The sequence below is a fragment of the Kwoniella dejecticola genome, chromosome 10 (genome assembly GCF_000512565.2).
Source record: "Kwoniella dejecticola CBS 10117 chromosome 10, complete sequence".
NCBI classification, from domain to species: Eukaryota; Fungi; Basidiomycota; class Tremellomycetes; order Tremellales; family Cryptococcaceae; genus Kwoniella; species Kwoniella dejecticola.
The window spans coordinates 1,158,961-1,182,359 of record NC_089310.1 but is presented as its reverse complement, the minus strand read 5'-3'; the positions used below and the strand labels follow the sequence as shown (position 1 = coordinate 1,182,359).

General features: G+C 47.6%; 6 protein-coding genes across 6 annotated transcripts; 3 read left to right on the top strand and 3 right to left on the bottom strand.

Moving 5' to 3' along the window:
* Nucleotides 1–223: 223 nt before the first annotated feature.
* Nucleotides 224–1,691, bottom strand: I303_107977 (uncharacterized protein; the record flags this gene model as incomplete). Its single annotated transcript, XM_065969725.1, has 6 exons — nucleotides 224–655; nucleotides 799–828; nucleotides 948–1,059; nucleotides 1,229–1,275; nucleotides 1,384–1,488; nucleotides 1,578–1,691. 6 exons carry the CDS (start codon nucleotides 1,689–1,691, stop codon nucleotides 224–226), a joined length of 840 nt encoding a protein of 279 aa, XP_065825797.1.
* Nucleotides 1,692–2,150: 459 nt separating this feature from the next.
* Nucleotides 2,151–7,327, top strand: I303_107976 (uncharacterized protein; the record flags this gene model as incomplete). The annotated part of the gene is made up of 16 exons (XM_065969724.1): nucleotides 2,151–2,435; nucleotides 2,531–2,604; nucleotides 2,671–3,375; nucleotides 3,454–3,680; nucleotides 3,755–3,796; nucleotides 3,888–4,323; nucleotides 4,397–4,801; nucleotides 4,861–4,978; nucleotides 5,047–5,519; nucleotides 5,590–5,657; nucleotides 5,718–6,139; nucleotides 6,327–6,454; nucleotides 6,556–6,851; nucleotides 6,971–7,053; nucleotides 7,145–7,164; nucleotides 7,303–7,327. 16 exons carry the CDS (start codon nucleotides 2,151–2,153, stop codon nucleotides 7,325–7,327), a joined length of 3,807 nt encoding a protein of 1,268 aa, XP_065825796.1.
* Nucleotides 7,328–10,688: 3,361 nt separating this feature from the next.
* Nucleotides 10,689–14,282, top strand: I303_107975 (uncharacterized protein; the record flags this gene model as incomplete). Its single annotated transcript, XM_065969723.1, has 6 exons — nucleotides 10,689–10,760; nucleotides 10,824–11,013; nucleotides 11,082–11,567; nucleotides 11,622–12,628; nucleotides 12,697–13,898; nucleotides 14,015–14,282. 6 exons carry the CDS (start codon nucleotides 10,689–10,691, stop codon nucleotides 14,280–14,282), a joined length of 3,225 nt encoding a protein of 1,074 aa, XP_065825795.1.
* A 454-nt stretch (nucleotides 14,283–14,736) lies between these two features.
* Nucleotides 14,737–16,178, bottom strand: I303_107974 (uncharacterized protein; the record flags this gene model as incomplete). The annotated part of the gene is made up of 4 exons (XM_018411227.1): nucleotides 14,737–14,861; nucleotides 14,955–15,044; nucleotides 15,388–15,495; nucleotides 15,581–16,178. The coding sequence occupies 4 exons, from the start codon at nucleotides 16,176–16,178 to the stop codon at nucleotides 14,737–14,739; spliced, it is 921 nt and encodes a 306-aa protein (XP_018259895.1).
* Nucleotides 16,179–17,466: 1,288 nt separating this feature from the next.
* On the bottom strand, nucleotides 17,467–19,162 carry I303_107973 (uncharacterized protein; the record flags this gene model as incomplete). The annotated part of the gene is made up of 8 exons (XM_065969722.1): nucleotides 17,467–17,522; nucleotides 17,626–17,783; nucleotides 17,896–18,007; nucleotides 18,116–18,160; nucleotides 18,269–18,358; nucleotides 18,476–18,678; nucleotides 18,801–18,857; nucleotides 18,939–19,162. 8 exons carry the CDS (start codon nucleotides 19,160–19,162, stop codon nucleotides 17,467–17,469), a joined length of 945 nt encoding a protein of 314 aa, XP_065825794.1.
* Nucleotides 19,163–21,433: 2,271 nt separating this feature from the next.
* I303_107972 (pre-mRNA-splicing factor SLT11) lies at nucleotides 21,434–23,394 on the top strand (the record flags this gene model as incomplete). The annotated part of the gene is made up of 10 exons (XM_018411225.1): nucleotides 21,434–21,457; nucleotides 21,546–21,580; nucleotides 21,647–21,657; nucleotides 21,717–21,745; nucleotides 21,826–21,980; nucleotides 22,081–22,160; nucleotides 22,285–22,486; nucleotides 22,693–22,834; nucleotides 22,955–23,078; nucleotides 23,171–23,394. The coding sequence occupies 10 exons, from the start codon at nucleotides 21,434–21,436 to the stop codon at nucleotides 23,392–23,394; spliced, it is 1,026 nt and encodes a 341-aa protein (XP_018259893.1).
* Between the last annotated feature and the right edge of the window lie 5 nt (nucleotides 23,395–23,399).

The window sequence follows — 23,399 nt, the reverse complement described above, 5'->3', positions numbered from 1 at the left end:
CTGCCTGGGGTTCGCGAGTTGTAATTGTATATGAATGGTAATTGTGTGAGTGGAGAGTTGTACTAGTGTCTGTATCGAAATCAGAGAATCATCATGCTTTCGTGGAGTTGCGATGTGTTGTAAAGCAGTCCAATTTCAATTGTTATACACAAAATCCCATAAAAGCAAGATAAAATTTCTACCTATACTTATTAAACCCCTTTTCCTCCGGACGTCAGAATTCCTACTTGCGTATATGATCGTCTTCGTCCTCATCGCCTAAGTCAAAGACATTCGATCCCATGCTTGGCTCTCCTACTTGCCTTGATCCGCCGTTATCGTTATCGCAATCGTTGTAGCCTCTAGCAGTATCCTGCGAAGATCTCCCAAAATCACTTTCTTCATCCCATACGCCACTCCCTTCTCGCGGCCTATTCGAGTTGGTACTACTATATACATTCTCGCGGGGAGGTTGATCCGATGAATTACCATCGACGTCAACGCCGACGTCGACGTTGTTGTTGAATTGATGTCTTCGTCCTTGCGCGTCTCTATACGAAGAAGCTGTCTGTGCGTTGAGAGGCTGATATAAGCTGGATAATTCCATTTTGCGTATATTGCGTTGGTGAAGGAGGTGAGCTAGGTATAGGAATAGAGTTGAGCCTAGTAAATTTGCCTAAGCACGAAACCGGAGGATCAGCGTCAGTACGAAGTGAGTTTTCATTTGTGACAGCCGTTGTAGTCCCCAGGAAGCGAATGGAAGCGAAGGTGAATGTGAAGGTTAGTTTGGGTGGAAGATGAAGAGGAAGAAAGACATACGATGATATCGCCAAATTGGAATTCTTTCCACTGTCAAGTGAATGTACCCACCGCACGACGAACGATCAGCTGCCTGTGCGTTGATATTGGAGAGGGGATAGGATCTATTCCGGGAAGGGCCGAAAGCTAAGTGAAGTGGAGGAGCTCACAGGTAATAAGCTCTGAACGAATTCACTTATAATCCCCCCAACGAAGAATGCAGTTACCAAAGTGAAGATGATGGGCGCTCGGCGGATATACCATATTCGTCTACCTGCTCCACTACGTTTTGGGATGACATGACATGACATGGCACGGCATTGCATTTGCGTCAGTATTCTTTGATTGTTCTCTCGATTTTGACATTATTCGAAGACAGGTCTGCCCTGAGCGGACAGGAAGAGAGAGACAGTCGAGGTAGACTTGAACACTGGTCAGGGACTCGACTTACTCCGGGACTTCCAGTATGAAATATAACAAGAAAGTAGCAAAGCCGAGCTGCGCAGAACGATCAAGATCATTATCAGTGTTAGCATGTGTTTTTAATTCAGGCATCAAACGATAAATGGGACTGATATACCCATACCCCTGTGACAGACGACTCACCCCGAAGAAATGTAATGCCTTGTCATTTAACGGTAACTCAGGTAGAGGCGCCATACCTAGAATACCTAGTATGATGATCCATGTTGCGGTAGCGAAGACCATCCCCTGATCGTTATTTAACCAATTCAGCATTATACATATCCTGGTTCTCACTTTGCAACATAGCTGCCTCGAATAGAGATACGATGGCTCACCGGTCGGATGTTCAACGGATAATCTTTCAGAGGATAAGAACGCATCAACCAAGTGATGAATTTCCCCCATAGTTGCTGTACCATCTGAGTTGGTACGGGGTACGAGGGGGGCATTTTGATACTGCTGATGGGCCTGTTGGTCGTGGTGATGCTTGCGATATGGGTACTGAGAACAGGTATGGAAGGTATACGATATACGTTGTTGTTGATCAGCGGTCAAAGTGGTCATGTATTGATGAGTTTTGGTGCGTGCCTTAATCGATTACATCGTATTACGTACAACTGGCAGATGGAGATGCGGGCGGCGATGACGGTTACCTTTAAGCTTGGCTAATTACATCCATCTGTCATCCCACTTTGTCACAACTACTAAAAGCTTGTATATCCATCTTGTAATCTTAGACATTGCCTTGACAACTACACCGAGGCTTGCAACATCGTCAACCGAAGGAAGGCAGAGATTGCTCATCGAAGCGATATTGTCTCTCAACTTCTCATGACATAACATCATCGTCGACTTCTTTCTGTCCATCCACTTTTCTCTCTCTTTGACCTCATACACATCGAAGCAAGATGTCAAGAACCCCTTCACTCACTTCCATGCCCTTGGTGGACTTGCAGAGTATGGCGCAGTACTCGGAGGACATCGCGTCGTACTCACCTAAAGAATGGTTCCAGCGAGCGGTACATGAGGCAGACCTAGCTGTAATGGCAGAACGGTCCAAGAAGAAAGAAGAGATGTTCTTAGCATATACAAGAAGTTGTCAAGCTTATAACAACTGTAGGATGCATCCTGCGTCTAAAGATCTGAAGAAAAGTGATCCGCATTGGCATGAACGGGTCAAGGATTTCAAAGAAGTAAGTCGAGTAAAATGAAGATTCGAAGAAGATTACTTGTCAAAACCAGACGATTGAAGCTGATTCCACCGGCTCTTCCCATTGCTGGTCAATAGACATATGATGCATTCCTAAACAAGGGGAAAGATATCAAAGAGCAGCTGAAAAAGCGAGATGTCGAAACGAATGGGTAAGCACTGGATCATTCATCCTGAAGATGGAAGTACTGATCTCAGGCTCGCTTATCGTACGATAGCATGTCGTCTCGACCGGGACCGTCACGCAGCGAATCAGGTCCAGATATAAGAGGAGGCGGAAGTATAGCAGATCGTATGAAGGCTCTAGGAGGACACGGGATGGACGTCGGAAACTCGTCAAAACGGTTCAGCAAGGATCTCTCCCCTGCGTCCACACCTCTCAATCGACCTTCAGCTCCCCCGGCAAATGCCACGCCGAAACCCAAGGAATCGGTTCAGTCTAACGGTACGGGCACGAGCGCAGGAGGTAATATGGGATCATTGAGGACTACGAAGCCTGCGGGTAACAGGCAAAGAAGTGGTTCAGGCGCCAGTCTGCATAGTCTTACACCTTCTGGTTCTGGTTCTGGCTCAGGAGCATCTATTAGGCCGCCGACCATACAAGAAAGCAGCTCCTCTGCTACCGTGAGACCATCGGCAACAGGCTCATCAACTCGATCGAGGCGTTCCACCAATCCTACAGAGGTCGATCGTCCACTACCCATAGCTCCAATCAACAACCCCATCAGTAATCCTGCTAACACATCAACAAACCCTCCATTGAATGCGGGTCCTTCCAAACCGCCTCTTCCGCCAATACCGTCCACTCTCACTAATCGTAACCTCGCTGCCCAGAAACAAGCCGACAACGAGGCCGACACATCGTCAGGCACTCTGAAGGATTTCGAGAAGGCCTTCCCGTCTCTAAGCGACTTTGGTAAACAGTTTCAAGATGACGATGATGACTTAGTCAAAGCGAATGCTAGAATCGCACAATGGTCTTCGTCCATTCAATCGTCTAGACAAACAGACAAGTCAGGACTTCCGAATGGAGGTGTCAACGGTTTGGCAAAGTTCACACAGCATAATCCGACAATAGAAGAGAATGGGGAACATTCGCCCGAAATCCAACTACCCGACGTTCCGTCTTTTCCTAATTTACCTTCTGCTCCGTCTGATCGTCCCGGACGATCCGCATCTCCCTTACCTCCACCTCCCCGTCGACCGGACCGTATAAATACCTTGAATCGTGAGCATTCTGGTAACGGAGATCACGATAAAGCTCTGTCGCCACCTATGCCTGATGCTGGAGCCGGCTTGAAGAGACCGGCAAGTACGCCCAACGTAGCTACTCTACCTGGAGATGTCGATCTGCTTTCGGACGAACCGATACTTGAGAATGGAAGGGATAAACACCCGTCAAGACCCCCTGTACCTCTTCCACCACCACCGAAAGGGAACCTACCTAACGGAGTGGTCAGAGACGATGCTCCGAATGGTGTCACTAGAGACACAGCTCCATCAGCTGGACTGAAAGATGGTATATCTCCCACCTTGTCGTTTCCAGTCGCTACGCCTACCCCACCTCAAGCTTCACCGCGTACACGCAACTCTTTGCCTCATCCACCGTCATTAACTCCCCAGCCTCCCCCACAACAAGCAAATGGTATACCTCATAGTCAAGAGTTCAAGAAGCCGAAATTTCCATTCAGCAATTCTGTCACTCCGGACGAGCTGCGTTCGTACTTCCTCAATCCGGCTGTGGATATACTTTTATTGGACGTAAGAAGCGAGGAAGAATACAAGCGAGGACATGTAGGAAGGGAGTATGAACCTAGAGGTGCGAAAGTGACGGTTGTCTGGATGGATCCGACTGTCCTGATGAGGGATGGGTAAGTGCTCGAGATCTCCAGCATGGTCTTCTAAGGAGGCAAATGATGCTGAATGTTGCATGATATACGGTAGTATCAATTCGCAGAAGCTAGAAGACTCCTTATCACTCTCACCACCTGCTCAACAGAAAGCATTCTCCAGTCGAAATACGTACGATCTATTGGTCGTTTACGATAGCAACTCGTCGAATTGGCCGACCAAAGATCAGAAAGCTACGCCTGCATCACGATTGTGGGAATCGATTTACCAGTATGAGTTCACGGCTAAGAAGTTGGAACGGACACCAGTCCTTCTTGTTGGAGGGTATGAAGCTTGGAGAGAATTCATCAAGATGCGAGCGTCACGACATCAACAAGCTTATGCTGCTCAAACAGCTCACGGGCAAGGTCATGGGCATGGACATAGTCAATCGGTGCAAGTGAACGGACAAGGTAGACCGTGCAACCCTAAAGCAAATGGATATACGCATTCGCCTACGTAAGTCGCTTTTGGAAGTGAGCGAACAGAACAAAGGACTAATATATCGATGTTTACAGTACGACTAGACTGGATAGAGTTACCTCGCCTAACTCTTCCGTCGATCTGACCAAGAGAGCTAACAGGGATATGCCAGTCTACCAATCTGCGCACTATGCTAAAAATATAACAGATAGTGTGAGCTAGAGATTGATACGCTTGTTCGTGGGGGCGAAGTTAGCTGATCGTGCTGTCTGAATCGTTAGTTCGGCTATGCACCTCAATCGATGACAGGCGAACCGTCCTCGTATATCTCAGGCCAACCATCAAGGTCATACGCGCCATCACCGATATCACACACGAGGTCACCCTCGAACTACTCTTCTTCCGCTACGCCGATCGCAGCTCCTCCGCAAGCATCCATACATCCGGGTCCGGGAGCCAGGCGAAGATCAGATTACCTGGATCAGCATGGACAGACCTATTCTGGTTCAGCTTTGACTACTGCTCCTTCTCCGCGACCGGCGATAGACTATCCTCAAGCGCACGCATTGTCTTCGGCGAATCTGGCGCAACCTCCACCTGCAGCCATCAATCCCATGGATAGATACGATACTCGCCCTGCGGTGGTCCGGTCAGGCAGTATACGAGGGTTGGACTTGGTCGCTAGGGAAGGCGACGAAGTTCGATATTGGAATGATGTGGTACTGGGTTTGACGGGTCTCAAGAACCTCGGAAAGTGAGTCGAATCTTGACCTGGACCAAGGATTAAAAGTATTGGCTGATGCGGTTTATCTTGATGGCGATAGTACTTGCTATATGAATTCTACATTACAATGTCTCTCAGCTACTTACCCATTCACATCCTTCTTCTTGGGTACGTCCGAGCTGCTTCTCCATTACAGAAGGTGTATGACGAGCTGATGAGACGAGGTAGATGGATCGTATAAACGCTCAATCAACTTATACAACCCTCTAGGCACCAAAGGAAACCTTGCCAACGCTTTTGCCGAACTATTGAAAGCACTTTGGAAAGAAGATTATACTTTCTTATCGCCCGTGACGTTCAGGAAGAACATCATCACTTTTGCGTCCCAATTCAGCGGGACGGATCAACATGATTCCCAAGAATTCCTGAGTTTCGTACTTGATGGTCTGCACGAAGATCTGAACAGGGTGAAACATAAACCGCCGCCGGTAGATATGACGCCCGAACGAGAGGCTGCGCTAGAGAGTCTGCCGCCGGCGATAGCGTCCGAGAAGGAATGGCAGATCTACCAAGCGAGAAACGATAGTTTCATCGTGGATCTGTTTCAGGGTCAGTATAGGAATAGGCTGGAATGTTTGACTTGTCATAAAGTGGGTTCTTGGTGCTACCTCTGCTTATTCTATCCTTCTCCCGGTCCTATTCGCATGCCCAATTTAGTCGAGGCGTTTTGCCAAATGTCGATATGTATCGCTGACGAAACCCCCCCCCCCCCCCCTCCCTCCCCGCCCGCTTCAACCCATCTTTCACAACCGCTCTTACGCCTGGCCGCCGAACCAGACCTCGACCACGTACGATACGTTCATGTATATGTCGCTGCCTGTTCCGTCTGGCAAGTCCAAGGTGGTAGTCCAAGAATTGATCGATGAGTTTGTCAAGGCGGAAGTTATGGAGAAGGAGGACGCCTGGTGAGTGTCATTCCTCTTGTACCATGTTTTTTTCATCATCTTCACCGCACGTTATCATAAGGTAACATGCATGAAATACTAAATCAATTCAATTCGTGTAGGAATTGCCCTCGATGTAAAGTGCCAAGGAAAGCAACGAAAACCTTGACCATATCTAGACTACCTCCTGTCCTCCTTATCCAGCTTAAGAGATTCACGACGCAGAACGGAGTATTCTGGGATAAATCCGAAACGCCCGTTATATTTCCTGTGAAATCTCTGGACCTGACGCGATATGTACCTGCTCGACAACCTACAGGCAAGGAAGACCTCGACGATCCCCGATGTCAAATAGGTCCGTTCAAGTACGATTTGTATGGGGTTAGTAATCATATGGGAACGTTGAGTTCTGGTCATTGTGAGTGATTCCTTCTTAGCTTTGCACATCTTCCAATATGAATGATTTTGAACCGTTCGAAATGATAATCAGAATAGGATGTCTGCTAATTGCTTTTTTGCACATTTGCTGCGTTGTAGACACGGCATACGTGAAATCGAGTAAAGGATGGATGTACTGCGAAGATTCAAAAGTGTCAAAGGCACATGAAAAGGACGTAGTGGTGAGTCACCGTCCTTGTTCTTGTACCTGCTTTGACTATTCCTAAGACTTGAGCTAATATGTAATACGGTATGATATGATGATGCGTTTAGTCACGGCCTGCTTATATCCTGTGAGTATTTATCTTGTGCCTCTTGCTTTTTGCTTGTTGCCATTTGTGTCTATGCCGAAGGATAGATCTGTTCAGGCAGGCACTCAGGATTCACACGACATCAGAGATGAAGGGCTAATGAATTATTATTCGTTATAGGTTCTATAAGCGAGTCAAGTCTTGATAAGGCGGTGTATCGGATTATAGCTAGTTAAACGAGGTTTTGCCCTTCGAATAGTTGATTAAACACCAGCTCGATGAGGTGCTTAGAATGGAAGCTTGATTTGGGATTTGTATATACAGGATTTATTGATTTGTTGTATTGCACTTTACATTCCTATGCATCAGAAACGAGATTTGAAACTATCTCACTTGTTCTTCGCTTGTTGCACAGGCTCGAAACGAATATCATCACGCTCATGCATGTTCGATTGATACTTCATACACGTCACGCGTCAAATTAAAGAGTAACGATATTATTTTAACGAAGAGGTGGATTCTGTTGCTGCGAGTTCTGAGAGAGAGAGAAGACGGATAGAAAAGGGTCGAGCTCTTCATTTCTGTGGGTTTGTGATCTGGTTAGTCATAAAACCGACGGTGGTGGTAGATGATTTGAGACTACTTCGTGATTTGAGTAATTTCTTGCGTAATCAAATCGGATAAAAAAATTATTCCTGATCTAATCTATTTAGAACATTCTGTGAGTTATCCGTAACGTATTTTTTGGACGGGGACGGACCCTTTATCAGTTCAGTAACCAACCTACCATAGTTAGACCAGGTCTAAGTCATCTAAGCGAAGCGAGGCGTTTTGCTTTTGATAGAAGTCAGATGCTAGATGCTAAATATATGAGGGTAGTGTGTACCCATTTCCTAGCGAAAAGGTGTCAGGAAGGAAGTGATAGTGGAAATATCAGGAAACTCGGTTCCTTTTTCCCATATCCATATGTAAATTACCTCTGTTTTCTGGTTCCTCCTTTTCGAGGTTGTGCAGAGGTCAAATGGAATAAGATGAGAAGAGTTACAGTGGTATCGTCGTCTGTCCACCTGTCCATCTGTCTATGTTTCTTGCCATTCGGAATGACGATGAGTCTTCTCCCCTTTGGACGCTACCTGTGAAGGTCGAAGCGGTATCCGCAGAGCCAGGAGGAAACGCAAAGGACCTATATCATCACAATAACATACACATGTACATGTACATGTACATGTACAGTGCATCACGTTCCGGGACTACCGGAAATGAAGTCCAACGCTACTAAATTAGTATGTATCTCTGGCTTCCTGAAATGCTCCAATGCCGCCAAAAGCGATTCGGACCTAGCCTAAGGCACTCGTTACGGGTTACTTCCTTACTTTTAAAACACCTGCTTCTCTTTTCCAGGGCTCTCATGAATAATGGGATGTTATGAGTGAGTGGTAACTTCAAGCCTTTTTCTCCGTCTTTACCAAAAACTTCGCCTCCTACGATCGATCGAAGATTACACTCACGGTACCGTGTGTTTTCATGTTAGTCCGAAGCCACTTATGCTTAGCGTGTATGTATCTGAACATATTGAACGGAAGTAATCAGATAGAATCTCATGAAGACATGAAGACGCGATTTTTCGGTCGAAAGACAGTAATACGATCTGGTTGAGCTGAGAGACTAGTGTGAATGAGTATTTGTTTTGATGTTTGGCGACTGCGACTTGCCAGATCCCTATACGTTGATGCTGGTATCGACATGCACTACTGATGTTGTTTACTTTCTCTTCCTCACCTTACTCACTCATCTCTTCTGATATCTGATTCTCACTGTTCTGTTCGATGCCCGTTGGACCTTTTTCAGGATATTATAAAACGGGAGTCGACAGTTACCAGGAAAAAGGAATATCAATATCCCTCTTCTTCCATCTCCGTCCGTCATCTTTTTTGGGACTTTCGATCTTACATCACTTATAATCCTCCTATCGATCCTTATCATCCAGTCTCCTCCCAGAACTAGAACTATATATACTCGAGTACGAGGTGAAGAAGTCCATTTCGTTTGTTCTTTCCTCCTTCTCTCTGTAAAATCTAAAATCTAAACTCCAAAACGCTCGGACCCCACCTCCACACTTTGTTTCAAGGCACGACAATAGAAGTAGAGATAATCCGAGAGCTCGAGACCTCTTTTTGCTACACTCACTCACTCACTCACTCACTCACTCACTCACTCACTCGTCAAAAAACGCTTAGACCATCAGCCATCAACGAATTTTGCATAGACATTGTTCGGTCCCTGGTACCTTTGGCTAGAAGTTCATCTTACTGCCTGTCAATCTCCCCCTCGATACCTCCAAAACACTTCACTTCAAAATCGAAATCGGAACCACCGTTGTCAAGGTTATTCATACAACGCTCAAGAGGTTCGACACCTACAACGACCTGGTCGGAACAGTAAAAAGGTACAAAGACTAGAACGTCAAGATCCAAGACCGAAAGGAGGGTCTCATTTGTCAGAATAACGTTGTTGTCGTCGCCGTAAGTAAAATCTCGATTTGACAATCAGTCCTCGGAACTTGCCTTTGATATGAGAAGAGGGTCAGAAGCTCTGATCATCTCTTGATGTCATTAGTCTTGTGTGTCGTGTATTGATGGCTGAGTGCTGGTGGCTGATCCCTCTAAAATCACGTCCTAGTATCCTAGCATACAAGCTAGTTTCACATCTACATGCGCATCGGCATCTCCATCTTATCAACCACTAAATTCCCAGAACCGTGTGCTACCTCCAAGCCAAGTTATCAAGCAGCTAGCCGTCGTGAAAAGCGGTGTATGCGTAACAACGGGGAAGTCGAATCATCGTGAGCGGAATAAACTCCATCAACGATTTACGCCCTCTGCACGGTCCCACTTGGCTTTGCTCGTGCTCTCCGTCTGAAGGATTTCTGTCTCCTCACCCTCGATCATCTTCACTCCCCGAAGTTGGTTACCATCAGATCAAGGGTACAAGGCATAAGGAACCAAAGTCGAGATCGTCAAATTATATCGTATTTCTCTGAGAAGGTACCCATCAGCAATTATCACCACAGCATCATCTTCCGGTCGTCTAGGTACATCGATACAGTCTACGGGAAAGGACCCTTTGATAGTGTGAGAAATCACCTGACGTAGTGCCGTCATCAAAACATCACTCCCTCATCAAGCAGTCGGAAGACAAAGATAAAGTATAATAGACAACATTGAAACACCCTCCGTCCGCTGATCGACCCTGGTGTACCTCTATCATTACGAATCGAATCAACATCGCATATATATTCCATACTCGGTCGCACACTCCTCGCAATTCAGACACTCGTCGTCCTTCAGCATCCCTCCTGAAAGCAACGCAAAACGAAGCACCTGGGAGCAAAGCAAAGCAGAGACACGTATTTGAATACTGCTGATCTGATAACTCCCGAATCGACAGATTGTCCCTCGTCTAAATACCCTGTTAGCGTGTAACACATTCCCTCTTTCCCCCTTCTTTTCATCTATCTCAAAGCCGATCTTATCAACCATAGACCAAAATAGACAATCGTCATAAAGATGGACGCTGGACTCGCTCATCTCGTTAGCTGGAGCGAGTCTACGAAGGGCAATGTCCCGCCTCCGCTCACTGTCAGTCATCTTCATCTAGTCGCATATTGATGAGATGCGCTAATGCCTCTCATGGATTTGCAGGGACCATCAGTCACCATCTCACCACTCCCTGCTCCTCATCCACCGACCATCTTTCTCTTCGGAGGGAAGTCAGTCAAGACTCGTCGCCTGACATCGGAGATGTGGGCAATGAATTTGAAGACCAGGCTGTGGGAACGGGTAGACGCTGGAGAGGGTCCTGGTCCGAGGTATTTCCATTCGATGGATGTGTGTGAGTATAAACTACCTGTATCTTGGCCGCCCAGATCTAGCTGAACATCTGATCTGCTCACCTCACAGGGGAGGACAAATTAGTATGTTTCGGTGGGATGTCAGACTCAGATCCGATGTCGGTGCATAACGATATATGGTTCTTTAATTGTTCATCAAGACGATGGCTGCCCCAACCGAATCCATCATCGTCAACCATTGGACTCGGCATTTCTTCTCCCTCGACCTCCTCTTCCCTTCAAACCCAAGATGCCTCTCTGATACCGTCGGCAAGATACGCTCACCTCAGCGCCGTGTCAAGGGGTAAACTAGTGGTCTCTGGCGGTCAGCATTCCGACAATTCATGGATATACGAGATCAACGTATATAATCTGAAGAAGGGGATATGGGAGTCGAAGACCGCTCAACCGGAGTCAGGGGGACTGCACTCGAAGGGAGCGTACCGAAGTGTCGCCACTAGTTCCAAACAAAGAGTCGTCATACCGCACGGCGGCGGCGAGCTGAAGGCCACATCGTCACATAGCTACTCAATTGACGAAGATGGTGAAGGTGGAGGTGAGTATCCGTTCCATAAGCGTACTGTCCCGAAGCTGATCCCGTGAGGTCTAGATATCTGGTGTTATTCCAACTATGACTTCGCCAAAGTCCGAAGGGAACTTGATATCCTTTCTCCGAACCCGAACATACCGGCAACCCCTTCGGACAAGCACGTTTCGCCTCCGTCTTTCAACCTTCGCGATGACTCTGATGCCATGCGTGGTCAACATCAGCCGCCTGGTTTGCGATTCCCTACAGGCGGTATCGTGGGCAACCATTTCATTCTTTGCGGTTTATACCTCGCTTCCTCCTCAGCAGCTTTCTCTATTTGGGCTCTCAATCTGGATAACATGGTCTGGCGACACATTGAGCCCAATGTCTTAGCCTCTGGAAGCTGGAACCGCGCCGTTATTTGGCCAGAGACGGCTAAAATCCTTGTTTTTGGTAACAACGAATTAGATCTCGCTTCAGATTACAGTCGTCGAGCTGTCAACCTCGATCACATGGCTGTGATCTCTTTGGAGGCCTTCGGCGTATACCAGCCCCCGAAGTTGGAGATTCCAGCTAAGATCCAACAAGCTGGATTGACGATGTTAGACGAAAAATTAGTATCGGATTTTGAAGTGATCTGCGATGATGGTAGAAGAGTCAAGTGTTCGAGACAGATCTTGTCCGAGCGATGGCCGTGGTTCGCCCAACAAGAGCAGATATTAGCGGACAAGGCGTCGAACGTATTGTCGTCTGCACCTGCGGTAGACATCAATGACACTTTACTTGGCTCTTTCACTCCGGCTCGACTCGCTCCGATGAATTTGTCCATCCCTGAACCCTTCCCAGTATGTGTTGCCCTTGTGCAATACTTCTACACTCTCTCCTTATCGACTCCTCTGCAAAATCGAGCGCCGGTTTTGTCCGCTCTACTTTTCCTCGCTAAGCAATACAATATACCTAGGCTCAACAGGCTGGTCGTGCACGCACTTCATGAAAGACTGGAACCAGGAATAGCGGTTGGGATATACGAGATCGCCACTTTGGCCGGTGAACAATGCCTTCAAGTTAGAGCATTGAACATGATTCACGTGAGTATATCACAGACCAAACTTTCTTTCTGCTCGTCTTGAATAGAGCTGATATCGTTTCCTCGTAGATGGCCAAAAACGCTGCGGCTCGATCTCACCGCCAGGGTCCCGCCGGATCGCAAGCTTCCGACAGTGGTAGCTCCAGCGGTCAGCCCCATGTGACACCTAGCGGCACTTATCAACCTCAAGATTCCTCAAACCCTTCAACGGGTCCACGCAGCGGTCCTCCTAGTGATGACGCGCCCCGTCGACGGGCAAGAGCTGACTCCTTGACCGTCCGGGTGGACGTGATGACGGGTCCGCCCCTCGACGTGACCATCCTGGATGAAGAAGAGCTTGTTCCTCCCGAACAGGATGGTCAGGTGGATACCCTCCTGGCAGCGCTGAGTATCAACTCAATCAACAATAGGAAAATTACCATCCCCCCTTCAGAAGGTAATATTCCAGTGCGGCGTCCACCAGATTATCCTATCCCACCTCCGCCTCGAAACCCTCTCAGATTACCTATACCTCAGCTCAGTACTGGCTCGCTTCGCACATCCCCCGGACCATCCACGCCAGACTTCTCCCAAGCAAGTTTCCATCGACCGTCTAGTCCAACCAATTCCGACGTAACGTCAAATTTCCCTTCGACACCGGCAGAGTCCATGAGGGAGTCATGGATCATCCCGTCGAGGGATTTCTCCAGCCATATGATGGACAGTCGGTCTTCTTCGAATTCAGGCTTGCCGCCTCTGCCAGAGAATCATCATCTCGTTAACGAAACTCTCCAGATGCGACGAAACCAGAACAAGAATCGAGAAGCACTGGTCGATCCGTTGGCCGACGGGAAAAGGCTCAATGCAGCTACCCTCGAAGCTGCCGGTCTGTTACCTCCTATCACCCCGCCGCCTCAGTCTCTGTCTGCCCAACAAGCCCGCGCGATCGAGTCGATGGGTTCGCATCATTCGGTCGCATCATACTACTTCGAAAACGCTGCCTCTCCTTCAAACCTTTCAAGAGCTACTTCGTCTGGATCAATCAGTTCTCCACCTACCAAGCACAAGCATTTCTCGGTCATGACTGATAGTTCATCGTCCACTGGTCAATCCATTCGACTCGGATCAGGAGCAGGCACAACTAGATTCGGAACCAGTACGATCGATTTCTCAGATACAACGAGTCTGATGAGAACCAATACTGGTGTAGCGTCCAGTTTCGATAATGCAAGTATCAGTTCAGGATCAACCGGTACAAGTAGTAAGAAAGCTGCTAAAGCGGAGTTGAAAGCGTGAGTCGGGATATTCTTCTTTTTTCTAATACAATCCTAATGGTCTTCCGAAAGATCGAGAAATGAGGAACCTTGAGCGATCACGTGCTGATGAAAATTTGAATCTCGATTTGCAGAATCCGAAGTGCCGAAAAAGATGCTAAGAAAGCAGAAGCTCAAGCTCGTTTCGAGGCTTTGCGAGCCCAGCAGGCTAAGAAGATGGCGATCTCAAGAGCCGAAGCTCAACGACAAGCGGAAATCAAAGAAAAGGAAAAATTCGCAGCTGCAAGTATAAAAGAGAAAGAAAAGGACAATAAACCGAAATCAAAATGGGGTAAATTGGGTAAAGGCTTCACGGATGCGGTCTTGTTCCCATCGGGAGGAGCGAATTCGACGATGATCTAGCGGCTTGAGAGTGCGATTCGCCGGTTGTTGTCTGGGGGATGAAGCCAGTGTTGAGGACTGGTTGTGTTTTGCTTTGGGGACAAGTGAAGGCGATTCGCACGTGTGGAGCGCACAGAAGTGAAATACAGTGTTCAAGAAGAAGCAGACAAATGCGAGAAGAATGATTGTTCTGGTTGTAAAACGCAGTAAAAATGAATCTCTGCTTGACTGAAGTCGATGATTTTTGGGTTATGTGCTGTAGGTATGAAGCTATGAATATAGATGCACGATATGACACGAATCGCTCTTCTCGCTTCATGAACTTGAAGAGATCAATGATCACAGCTCAGTATGTTTGACATCGTCCTTCGTGAGGATAAAATGCGGTACGAGTACGATACGACAGATCATCGGCACCCATATCAACGAGCGTTTAAGCTTGAAGTCTACAGTACCGATGATGTTGTACCGAAGACTACGAAGCGTAATCGAAGACCACTAACAAAGCTATGGCACCTACTAATAATGGGTAAAAGGCGTTTTCTAGATTATTTATTGATGCTATTGCCGAAGGAGACGCAGGCATGACTGGAGGAGGGGCTGTCGATCGACCAGTAAGCTTTGAACGTTGCGCGGGAGCATAGTATAGGATCAGGTGTTTGCCAAAAGCCAAAAGACAAGAGACAGACTTACGAGTCACAGGCACGGGGACTGGTTGGATTGGTATACCTTGAGGAGGTGCAGTTTGGGGCGATCCCATATATTGAGATTGAACATTTGCGCCTGAGTCGTGTCGTGTGTCGTGATTCGTCGATCGATTAGACGCACATGCGAAGGAATTTGGTATTGGGATCAGTAGTAGCAGTTCCAGGGTTGCCAAGGTGCACATCGAGGTGTGGCGGAGTACCCGAAACCGTAGCCGTTGTTATAGCCATATGGGTATGGATAGACGTGTGAGTATGAGTATGGGTAAGAGTGGGTCCAAGCAGGAGCAGCACAAGTGTATTGATATGGTTGTTGATATTGACAATATTGAGGATAAGATACTTTCAACGTGAGTCAACTCCTTCAAACTGAGATAGGACACAACCAGCCTATAGTACACGAAAAAAGGAGTTTAGCTCACCTGGTTGCGGAAATCCTCCGCCACCGCCACCGCCGCGAGCTTGATTGACTTGGATTTGAAGACCTGGTCTTTGATACTGGACCGATCGCTGCTGAGGCGTATGATACACTATCATGGCAATCCCAGTAGTGAACCAAACATCCATGTCAGGCTCAAATGTCTTCAACGTACTTCATTGTGATATCGGACTTACCTGGCTGTCTGACAGGACCTCCTCCATTAGAATACCAACTCCACCCTCCACCACCGTTGGGCGAGGCGAAACCACCTTGACCGCCCATGTTCACCCCTGCACCTGCTCCATTATATACGGTCGGCGGGTTCTGGACTACTTGTTGTACTTGGAACTGAGGCTGTGGTTGGGCTGCTTGTGCCACTTGTGGTTGAGGCTGACACCAAGGCACATACCCACTAACGACCCCCGCACAACCAGGCATCGGCATATTCATACCCATACCCATACCGCCTATGGAAGGCACGCCTGGGAACCCAGGTAAAAGGGAATTACCGGGTCCAGTCAGACCCAAAGGACCTTGAAGGATGATCAGCACCAAACAGCAGAAAAGGAAGAATGACATCCATGCGTTGGCGCTGATCGTCGGTACAGGCTGAGGCGGAGCTGATCCTGAGCCTGAGCCACCCGAGGATCCACCGGAAGAGGAGGATGAGGATGGTCTTGAACTCGAGCCTGAGCCTGAGGGTCTAGACGATGAAGAAGAAGATGAGGATGAGGGTTTTGAAGAAGAAGAGGAAGAACAAGAAGGCTTAGCGGATGAAGATGAGGACGACATGCCTGATATATTGAATGGTAGTGATATGAGGACGGATATGAAGCCTAGAATGGAGCAGAGGAGGAGGATGACGGCTAAAGGGTGAAGGAAGGGGGATGGACCTTGTGGTGGTGAATGTGGCTGAGGAAGAAAGATGAGCTGAGTTTGCGAGGCGGTAGAAACCGGAGCAGGAGCAGGGGCAGGTTCGTATGCGATGTTGGGAGAGTGATATACTTGGGCTTAAGGCGGTGACGGTGTGACGTGATGGAGAGGTGAGACTTGAGCGAGAGGAATAACAGATTGGGGTGAAAGTGAAGGGCTGTGAGGCTGAGTGGTGACCCTGAGACTGGACTGCTCGATAGACGATGTAAGTATCTCGTTTGTGCTGTACGTGTCTGCTGATTGCGCGGCTGTGTGAGAGGTGACGTTCAAGGCGAGGGGGAGTAGAATAGCTAGGTTGGATTTGGACTTGTCTGATGTGATTATCGGTAGCATGAGATATCGATCTTATTTACTGTGATGCATGGGCTATAAAGCTTGCAGGCGCAGTCGGTCTGACAAATATAGACCGTCACCGTTCAGGTCGGAAGAGGCATCCTTTATTGGGAGATGAGAAAGGTTCGGAATTCCGCATGCGTTACGTGTATGGCGAAAGTCCTTGTGAGGAAGGTTTGAATCAAAAGAAATTACTACTGTATGTCCACTAACTGTTTCTATATCATACTGTGTGTCAGCATACAGTATGAAGTGATCGGACACAAGTCAGAAAAGCTTGTTACAAGTTCAATCTTCCACGGCTCCACACACTGTGCACCACGAAGGAGCCTGAGCGATCGTTCGGAGAATGCTTGGAAGAATGTTACAGGTGAGTAGACACTAAAGTGTAGCCCATCAAGATTTGTGCCGAAGGTTTACTATAATTTTGCATTGGATAAATCACACACCCGCATACTGTGAACGAAAAAAGCTACTGTAATTGTATACTATAAAGAAGAAGGTCACTCTAAATGTCCGATAATCCATGATATCCCACTAAGTCTCAGCGGCTCGCAGACCTTCCGATCCGGGTCGAGAAGACCCTTGTGGTACGTCAAAGTTGAGTGAAAGTGAAAGAGAGAGAAAACTATAAAAGAATGAGAGGAAAGCAAGTCTCTAAATCTAAATATATATAAGAGAAAGGTTGATTGTCCGATACATCCATTCCACTCCATCATTCTATACACAATCTGACACGTTCAGACAGGCAGTCTATTGTCCCTTCATAGCTCACAAGCAAACAAATCGAGGACGAGCATCTGGATCTTTTGCTTTAGACGGCAACGCAGGATGTACCGTTAGCTTGGAATCCTTGTTTGCAGGAGTAGACTAAAATCGGTGGAAAGTGTTAGCGTCAGCACAGGGATCGATGTCGGGGTCACTGCACGATGCAGTACTGATCAAACGTTCTCTATAGAAAGATCAGACTCACCCGCGCAAGTACCGACTTCACAGCCTACAGAAAGAGAGTGCGGGATCTGGGTACAGTCTTGGCCGCCCGCTCCGACACAACCTCCACAAGCTTCGAGTTCTGTGGCGAAGTCGACGCATTCGTAAGCCCATTCACCACCACCAACAGTCGGGACGGTACTACATCGCACGAAGTCATCACTGATCAGCTTTTGCGCAAGTACATACTACCGCCATAGACACGGTGACACGAGCGTGGGCTATGACAAGGGGGAAAGGGAGGTAGACATACCAAGCGTGAAGAGAACCGGGGCAATACATCTTATCGAGATCAGTTTGAGGGAAAGACAAAGCGGCTTGTTGAGTCTCATCACGTTTCCATCCCCACTTGTTACCGCCGTTACCTTTTGAAGCGAATTGAGACCACCATTTTTCAAAGTCAGCTTGATTGAACTTGTTGCCTCCCCATGGGAACTTGCCGTTGCCACCTTGACCTTGATGATTTGACTGACCTTTTCCTGCACCTTGAGATGGTCCGGTATGTCCACCACAGCAGTCTGCGAATGACCCCTCAGGATCAGCTTCACTCCTCACCGTGCAACACATCAAGTCCAATTGTACCTAGTATACAGGGCAGGATGGGAGGAAGGGCAAGGAAGACTCACGGTTGTGTTCGTCCCAGTCATCGCAATCTGGTTCAGGGGAGTGAGGTCCGGTAGGTCGACATTTCTTCTGGCCCTTGTGCCAGAACCAGCCTGAGAGGTCAAGCGATCATACTTGTGTTCAGCGCAGACTCTACGATTTGTGTGCGCCTATGGGCACGATATGGAAGAATGATATCGGTTGGTATACTACGAGAGGAATTGACATACCAGAAGGACACTTGATACCACTTGGACAGTCACCCTTCGGTGGGTTGTGTTGCCATGAATCGTCGCAGCAAGTATCGGATCGATCGTGCCACCATTGACCACCGTGGCATTTACCAGTGTTCTTGACGCACTTGTGCGAGTTGGAATCCCATTTGTAGCCTTCACCACAATCACAAGGGGAGACTTCCTTAGGCGGGATACAGCTGCAGCAGAACGACCATGATGTATCAGCCTAAGCGATTCAAAGGGTGCCACATAACCAGCAAGTTGTGATATATTGTAGCGCATCGCTGTACAATCATGCGGAGAGAAAAGGGGGACTCACCATCCAGCTTTGAAGTGCTGCGACCAGCCGAAGGGACAGGTAGTTCCGCTTGAAGGCCTGGAAAACGTTTTCAACGACTTCAGTATCTTATCTATGGGTACGTGAGTGCAGTTGGAGTCAAGATAAGATTCGACTCACGGTTGTCTGGTGTGATCGGAGCAACAGAGAGGGCCACCCTTGAAGTTGGTGAAGAAACTACCTGTACCGGAACACCAGTCTTTCTGCTCGTGGCTTGCTTTTTGCTTGATGGACAGACCGCAACCGAAGTTGAAGGAGCCTCCTCGGGAGAAGCCACCGAATCCACTGGCTGAGACGGAGCTGGCGAGGGAGATCAGAGTGACGAGGATAGTAGTGGATTTCATCGTGGACTATTAGAGGAAGAGAAAAGAGGGGGGTTTGGGAACAAAAGTGAGTGAGAAGGTAGGGTGGTAAGAGGTAAGGTGACCAAGTGTGGAGAACGTGAGCTTGGAACGGAGTGAAGTAAATTGCAGGTGGTTGGGTCTTGACCTAGGGAGAGGCGAGGGAATTGAGAGGCAGGGTAAGGTAGATATATCAATTATCTAAGTTGATCGAAAGATGGTGATAATTCAATAAAGAATGGTATAATGTGGTACTTTGCGTTAAGTTGATGTTGGTTGGGTTTAGACGAACAAAGGATGATAGCGTATACGGGAATATAGGTGTGAGTGTGAATATGAGAATAAGTATCAGGAAGCTATGCGATGCGATGCGCAGAGAAGGGGATGGGATGGGAAGATCAAAAGGGAGAAGAAAGATAATTGCTTGAAGGAGATCATATAGCTTTATAAGAGGAACAAAGGGAACTTGGGTTGTTAGCAAGAGTATCATGGTATCATGCGTGAGAATGAATTATCAGTAGTGTCCTTTAGATTCCCCTTTGCCCCTAGTCTTGTCGTTCAGTAAAACGTCAACAATGAGCAATGAAATGGAGTGAAGCCGTGGATACAATCAAAAGGGAACCCCTTTCTTCCCGGTTGAAGGACACAGATACCCTGACGTTCCACTTGTTTGATGTTCTACATCAGCAAAATACAATAATGTATATCGAAGAGAAGGTAAAACGCCCAAAGGCGAAGGTTCGACCAACTACGGCAGAAACGCACCTTCCTGCATTTCTTGATGTTGATGGAGCACTAAAAGCTTGTGCATGTTACGCACATCAGGGGGGAATGTGTCCGTGTTAGTGTAAGTGTGCCGCTCCACTCCAAACGGGGTAGACGCTCTTGTGGATTCCAGCTTCATCCGATCAACTTGATAGCCTCTCAAGATCTCTTTGGGCGGATTCGGGATCCGAGGCTCGAGGGCGTGAGGGTGTGAGAGTGGGTAACAGCCTTTGGACCAAAGGTACAGTGCTATCTCAGAGGAGAGTCGGGTCTGGATCAAATTAGTATACTTTTGTTACGAGGTTGTGTTTTTTCAGCGAGCATGACGAATCACGGAAAACGGACAACCAACACATCGAGTGTTCGGACGGAGAATTAGTGTTGACAGACAAGCAAGTGCGTGTTTCAGGTTACGCACTGATCGATTTTTAACACCGCCTCTATATGTATTTGCTGTATCCTCGGCGCCCGTATGCTCTGTTCAGCCCAGGAGGTTTTCTGGTTGAGCTCGGGAATGCGAGACGGGTTCCTGTGCCTTGTCCATGCAACGGATGATCCTTTTCCTCCACACACGCAGACTGACTCCTGCCGTATCCTTCAACTTGTTGGCCAAGGTATGTCCTTCACGACTTAATTCCATGCAAACCGATGCCTCGGACACATTTGAGAGGAACGGGGATCGTCCACCATGTGAAGAGCGGTCCTGATCTAAGTTATTTTGGAACGTGCTTTGGCATCACAGACGGACCTGATCTGCAGCCGAGTACCGTTGTGAAGGACGCTCCGAGATACCAGGAGGAAGGTGCGGTGGCTTCACGTTGTGATCCATTCTCGAACTCTCGAATTGAGATTGATATCCATGCTACAGCCTTCAATCGATGTTAGTCGTCGTCAAGGCGAGAACACCTTATTAGGATGACCTCATTAACCCAAGATTCGATCGAGATGCTGGAGACATCGAGCGATTCGAATGCAGGTGAGAGAATACATCAACAAAAGCTTCCCGGAGGATTCGGGAAGAAAGATGAAACGCCTGATGGTCCAAGCGCACTGATCCCTGTGTGCTCGGACATCGAGAATGAACCGAAATCACGGAGATAGAATGCAACTGCCGTCCGTCCTGTCTGCCTAGCAATGGTGGGTCGCTCAAACAGGTTCTCGAATCCATCATTGGGGCGGTGGACAATCGTGGTGAAGGGGGTATAGACAGCATGTGTAAGTGGTATATATCTGGCACAACTGATTTGATTCTAACGTTCTAACAAAGACAAGTTGTGTGTGTCGGTTCTTCCTCCGTGACATGAAATCAACGGCCAAAGAGCGGGATCAAATGTATCGCGTCTGCTGTTTCTTCAACGATATATATGACGTGGGATGACTGATTATCATATCGCCACCTTTGCGTTTGACTTCCAGTTATTGTTGATTTCAGACAACATTTGTGTATAATCAGCTACTTATCTTCCCTTCTTCTGTCAGCCTGCGATAAAAAGAGGGAAAATTATCAAGATGCCGGCCAAGCACGATATCAACGTGAGTTTCAAGTTAAATCGACTCTAATCGTTGTCTGGTGGGTCCCGAGGGGGCAGGATTGCTGATATGGTTGGTATCGCGTGAACAGAAAATAGGAGTGGAGAGTTCTGATTTCCCGATACTGTAAGTCAGCTGTATTGCTCAATTTCGTCAGAGCACTCAGTAGCTGACGTCTCGAGTGTCTGATAGGTGTGAAACATGTGTGTCAGCTTCCAGCTCACGCATGCGCTCAAGGTAAGCTGATTATTGATGATTATAGGTCTGGGTCCGAATCCATATGTGCGAATGGTAAGTGAAATATCTATTTCGATCGGACCTCCCGAATCTGTAGATTGCCTGCTGATGATGACTCATCCCTCGATCCACAGTCAAAGCAGGAATTCGGCAACGAATGCAAGATCTGTAATCGACCGTTCACAGTCTTCAGGTGGAATCCAGGAGCCGGAGCACGATATAAGAAGACTGAGATTTGTAATACCTGCGCGAAGATAAAGGGGGTCTGTCAAACGTGTCTACTTGATCTGTGAGCGAGCGTTCCCCATCCGTGTCATATTTTAAATCCGCCAAATCATATGGGAAGTCGGCAGCTGACATCAAGTCGGATCGGTAATCTTGTCAATTAGGGAATATGGGTTACCTGTGCAAGTGCGAGATGCGGCATTGGGACGTAAAGCCCAAGCACCCACATCAGATATCAACAAGCGTGAGTATAGATCCAATTCTGTGTCCTACTCCCGTACCTTGGTCTTGCTGTGTGTCGCTTGGGGATGAGCTGGAGAGGGTCGAAAAGGGGAAGTAAACACTAATGGTGATTAATACGTTCACAGAATACTATATTCAAAATTTAGAAGCTCAAATGGCAGACTCTCCCGACGGGACGACGTTCGACTCGGAAGTCGCCACTCGAGCAGGCCGGGAGATGCTGAAGGGACTGGCGAGGACGGACCCGTATTACAAGAGGAATCGACCACATATATGCAGTTTCTTCGTTAAAGGGGAATGTAAACGAGGTGGAGAGTGTCCTTTTAGGTGGGTACTCGTTCTCTTTCTCCCCCACGATTGCTATGTTTCCGCCGCGAGTCAACTCGCTAGTCCCGATGGGTTACATTCGTCCCTTTCGTCGCTTCTCATCTCATCTCACCTATACTAGTCATTTCTCGGTCCTTCGTCACATATCAAGTCGTATTCTCAAAAAATAAGACTTGTGTTGACTCATGATGATTGGCCTTGATTAGACACGAAATACCGAAAGAAGGGGAGTTGTCGAAGCAGAATATGGTAGATCGATATTACGGGAAGAACGATCCTGTCGCTAAGAAGATGCTGAGGGAATCGGCGGAGAGTAAAGGGATGAAAGCGCCAGATGATAAATCTATTGTGAGTATCGAGTTTCGAATTTCGAGCTTGATTTTCGATTTTCGATTTTCGAGTCGTCAATTATCTACCCATATTTACAATACTGATATTTCCTGTTTGAATTCCATCTTCTTGATTCAGACAACAATCCTGTTCCTTGGATTACCACAAACGACCGAATCGGAAGTGCGCGCTGCCCTCGTAGCTTATTGTCCCTTTGTGAAACCGATCGAGATCAGATCGATAACGCTTGTCGAAGCGTCTCGTGAGTATCGAGTTTCAGCAAAGCCTCCGTTTCCTCCTTAATGTACTGGAGAGCAAGAGCTGATCATTGTGTATTCACGTCCAATAAAACAGATTGCGCTTTCATAAATTTCAAATTACGCGCGCTAGCCGAGCGAGTAGCGGAGGCGTTATCTGCCCAAGGTGGAATAGAAGTTGGAGGGAAGAAAGCTAAAGTCGTTTGGGGGAGAGCTAGACCGCAGAAAGGTAAATCCGCAGCAGCTATAACGGACGGTAGTGAGGCTTCGGGAAGTGGGAGTGGGAGTGGGACTGTCGCTGTGGCCGATCAAAGTGCATAGGAAGG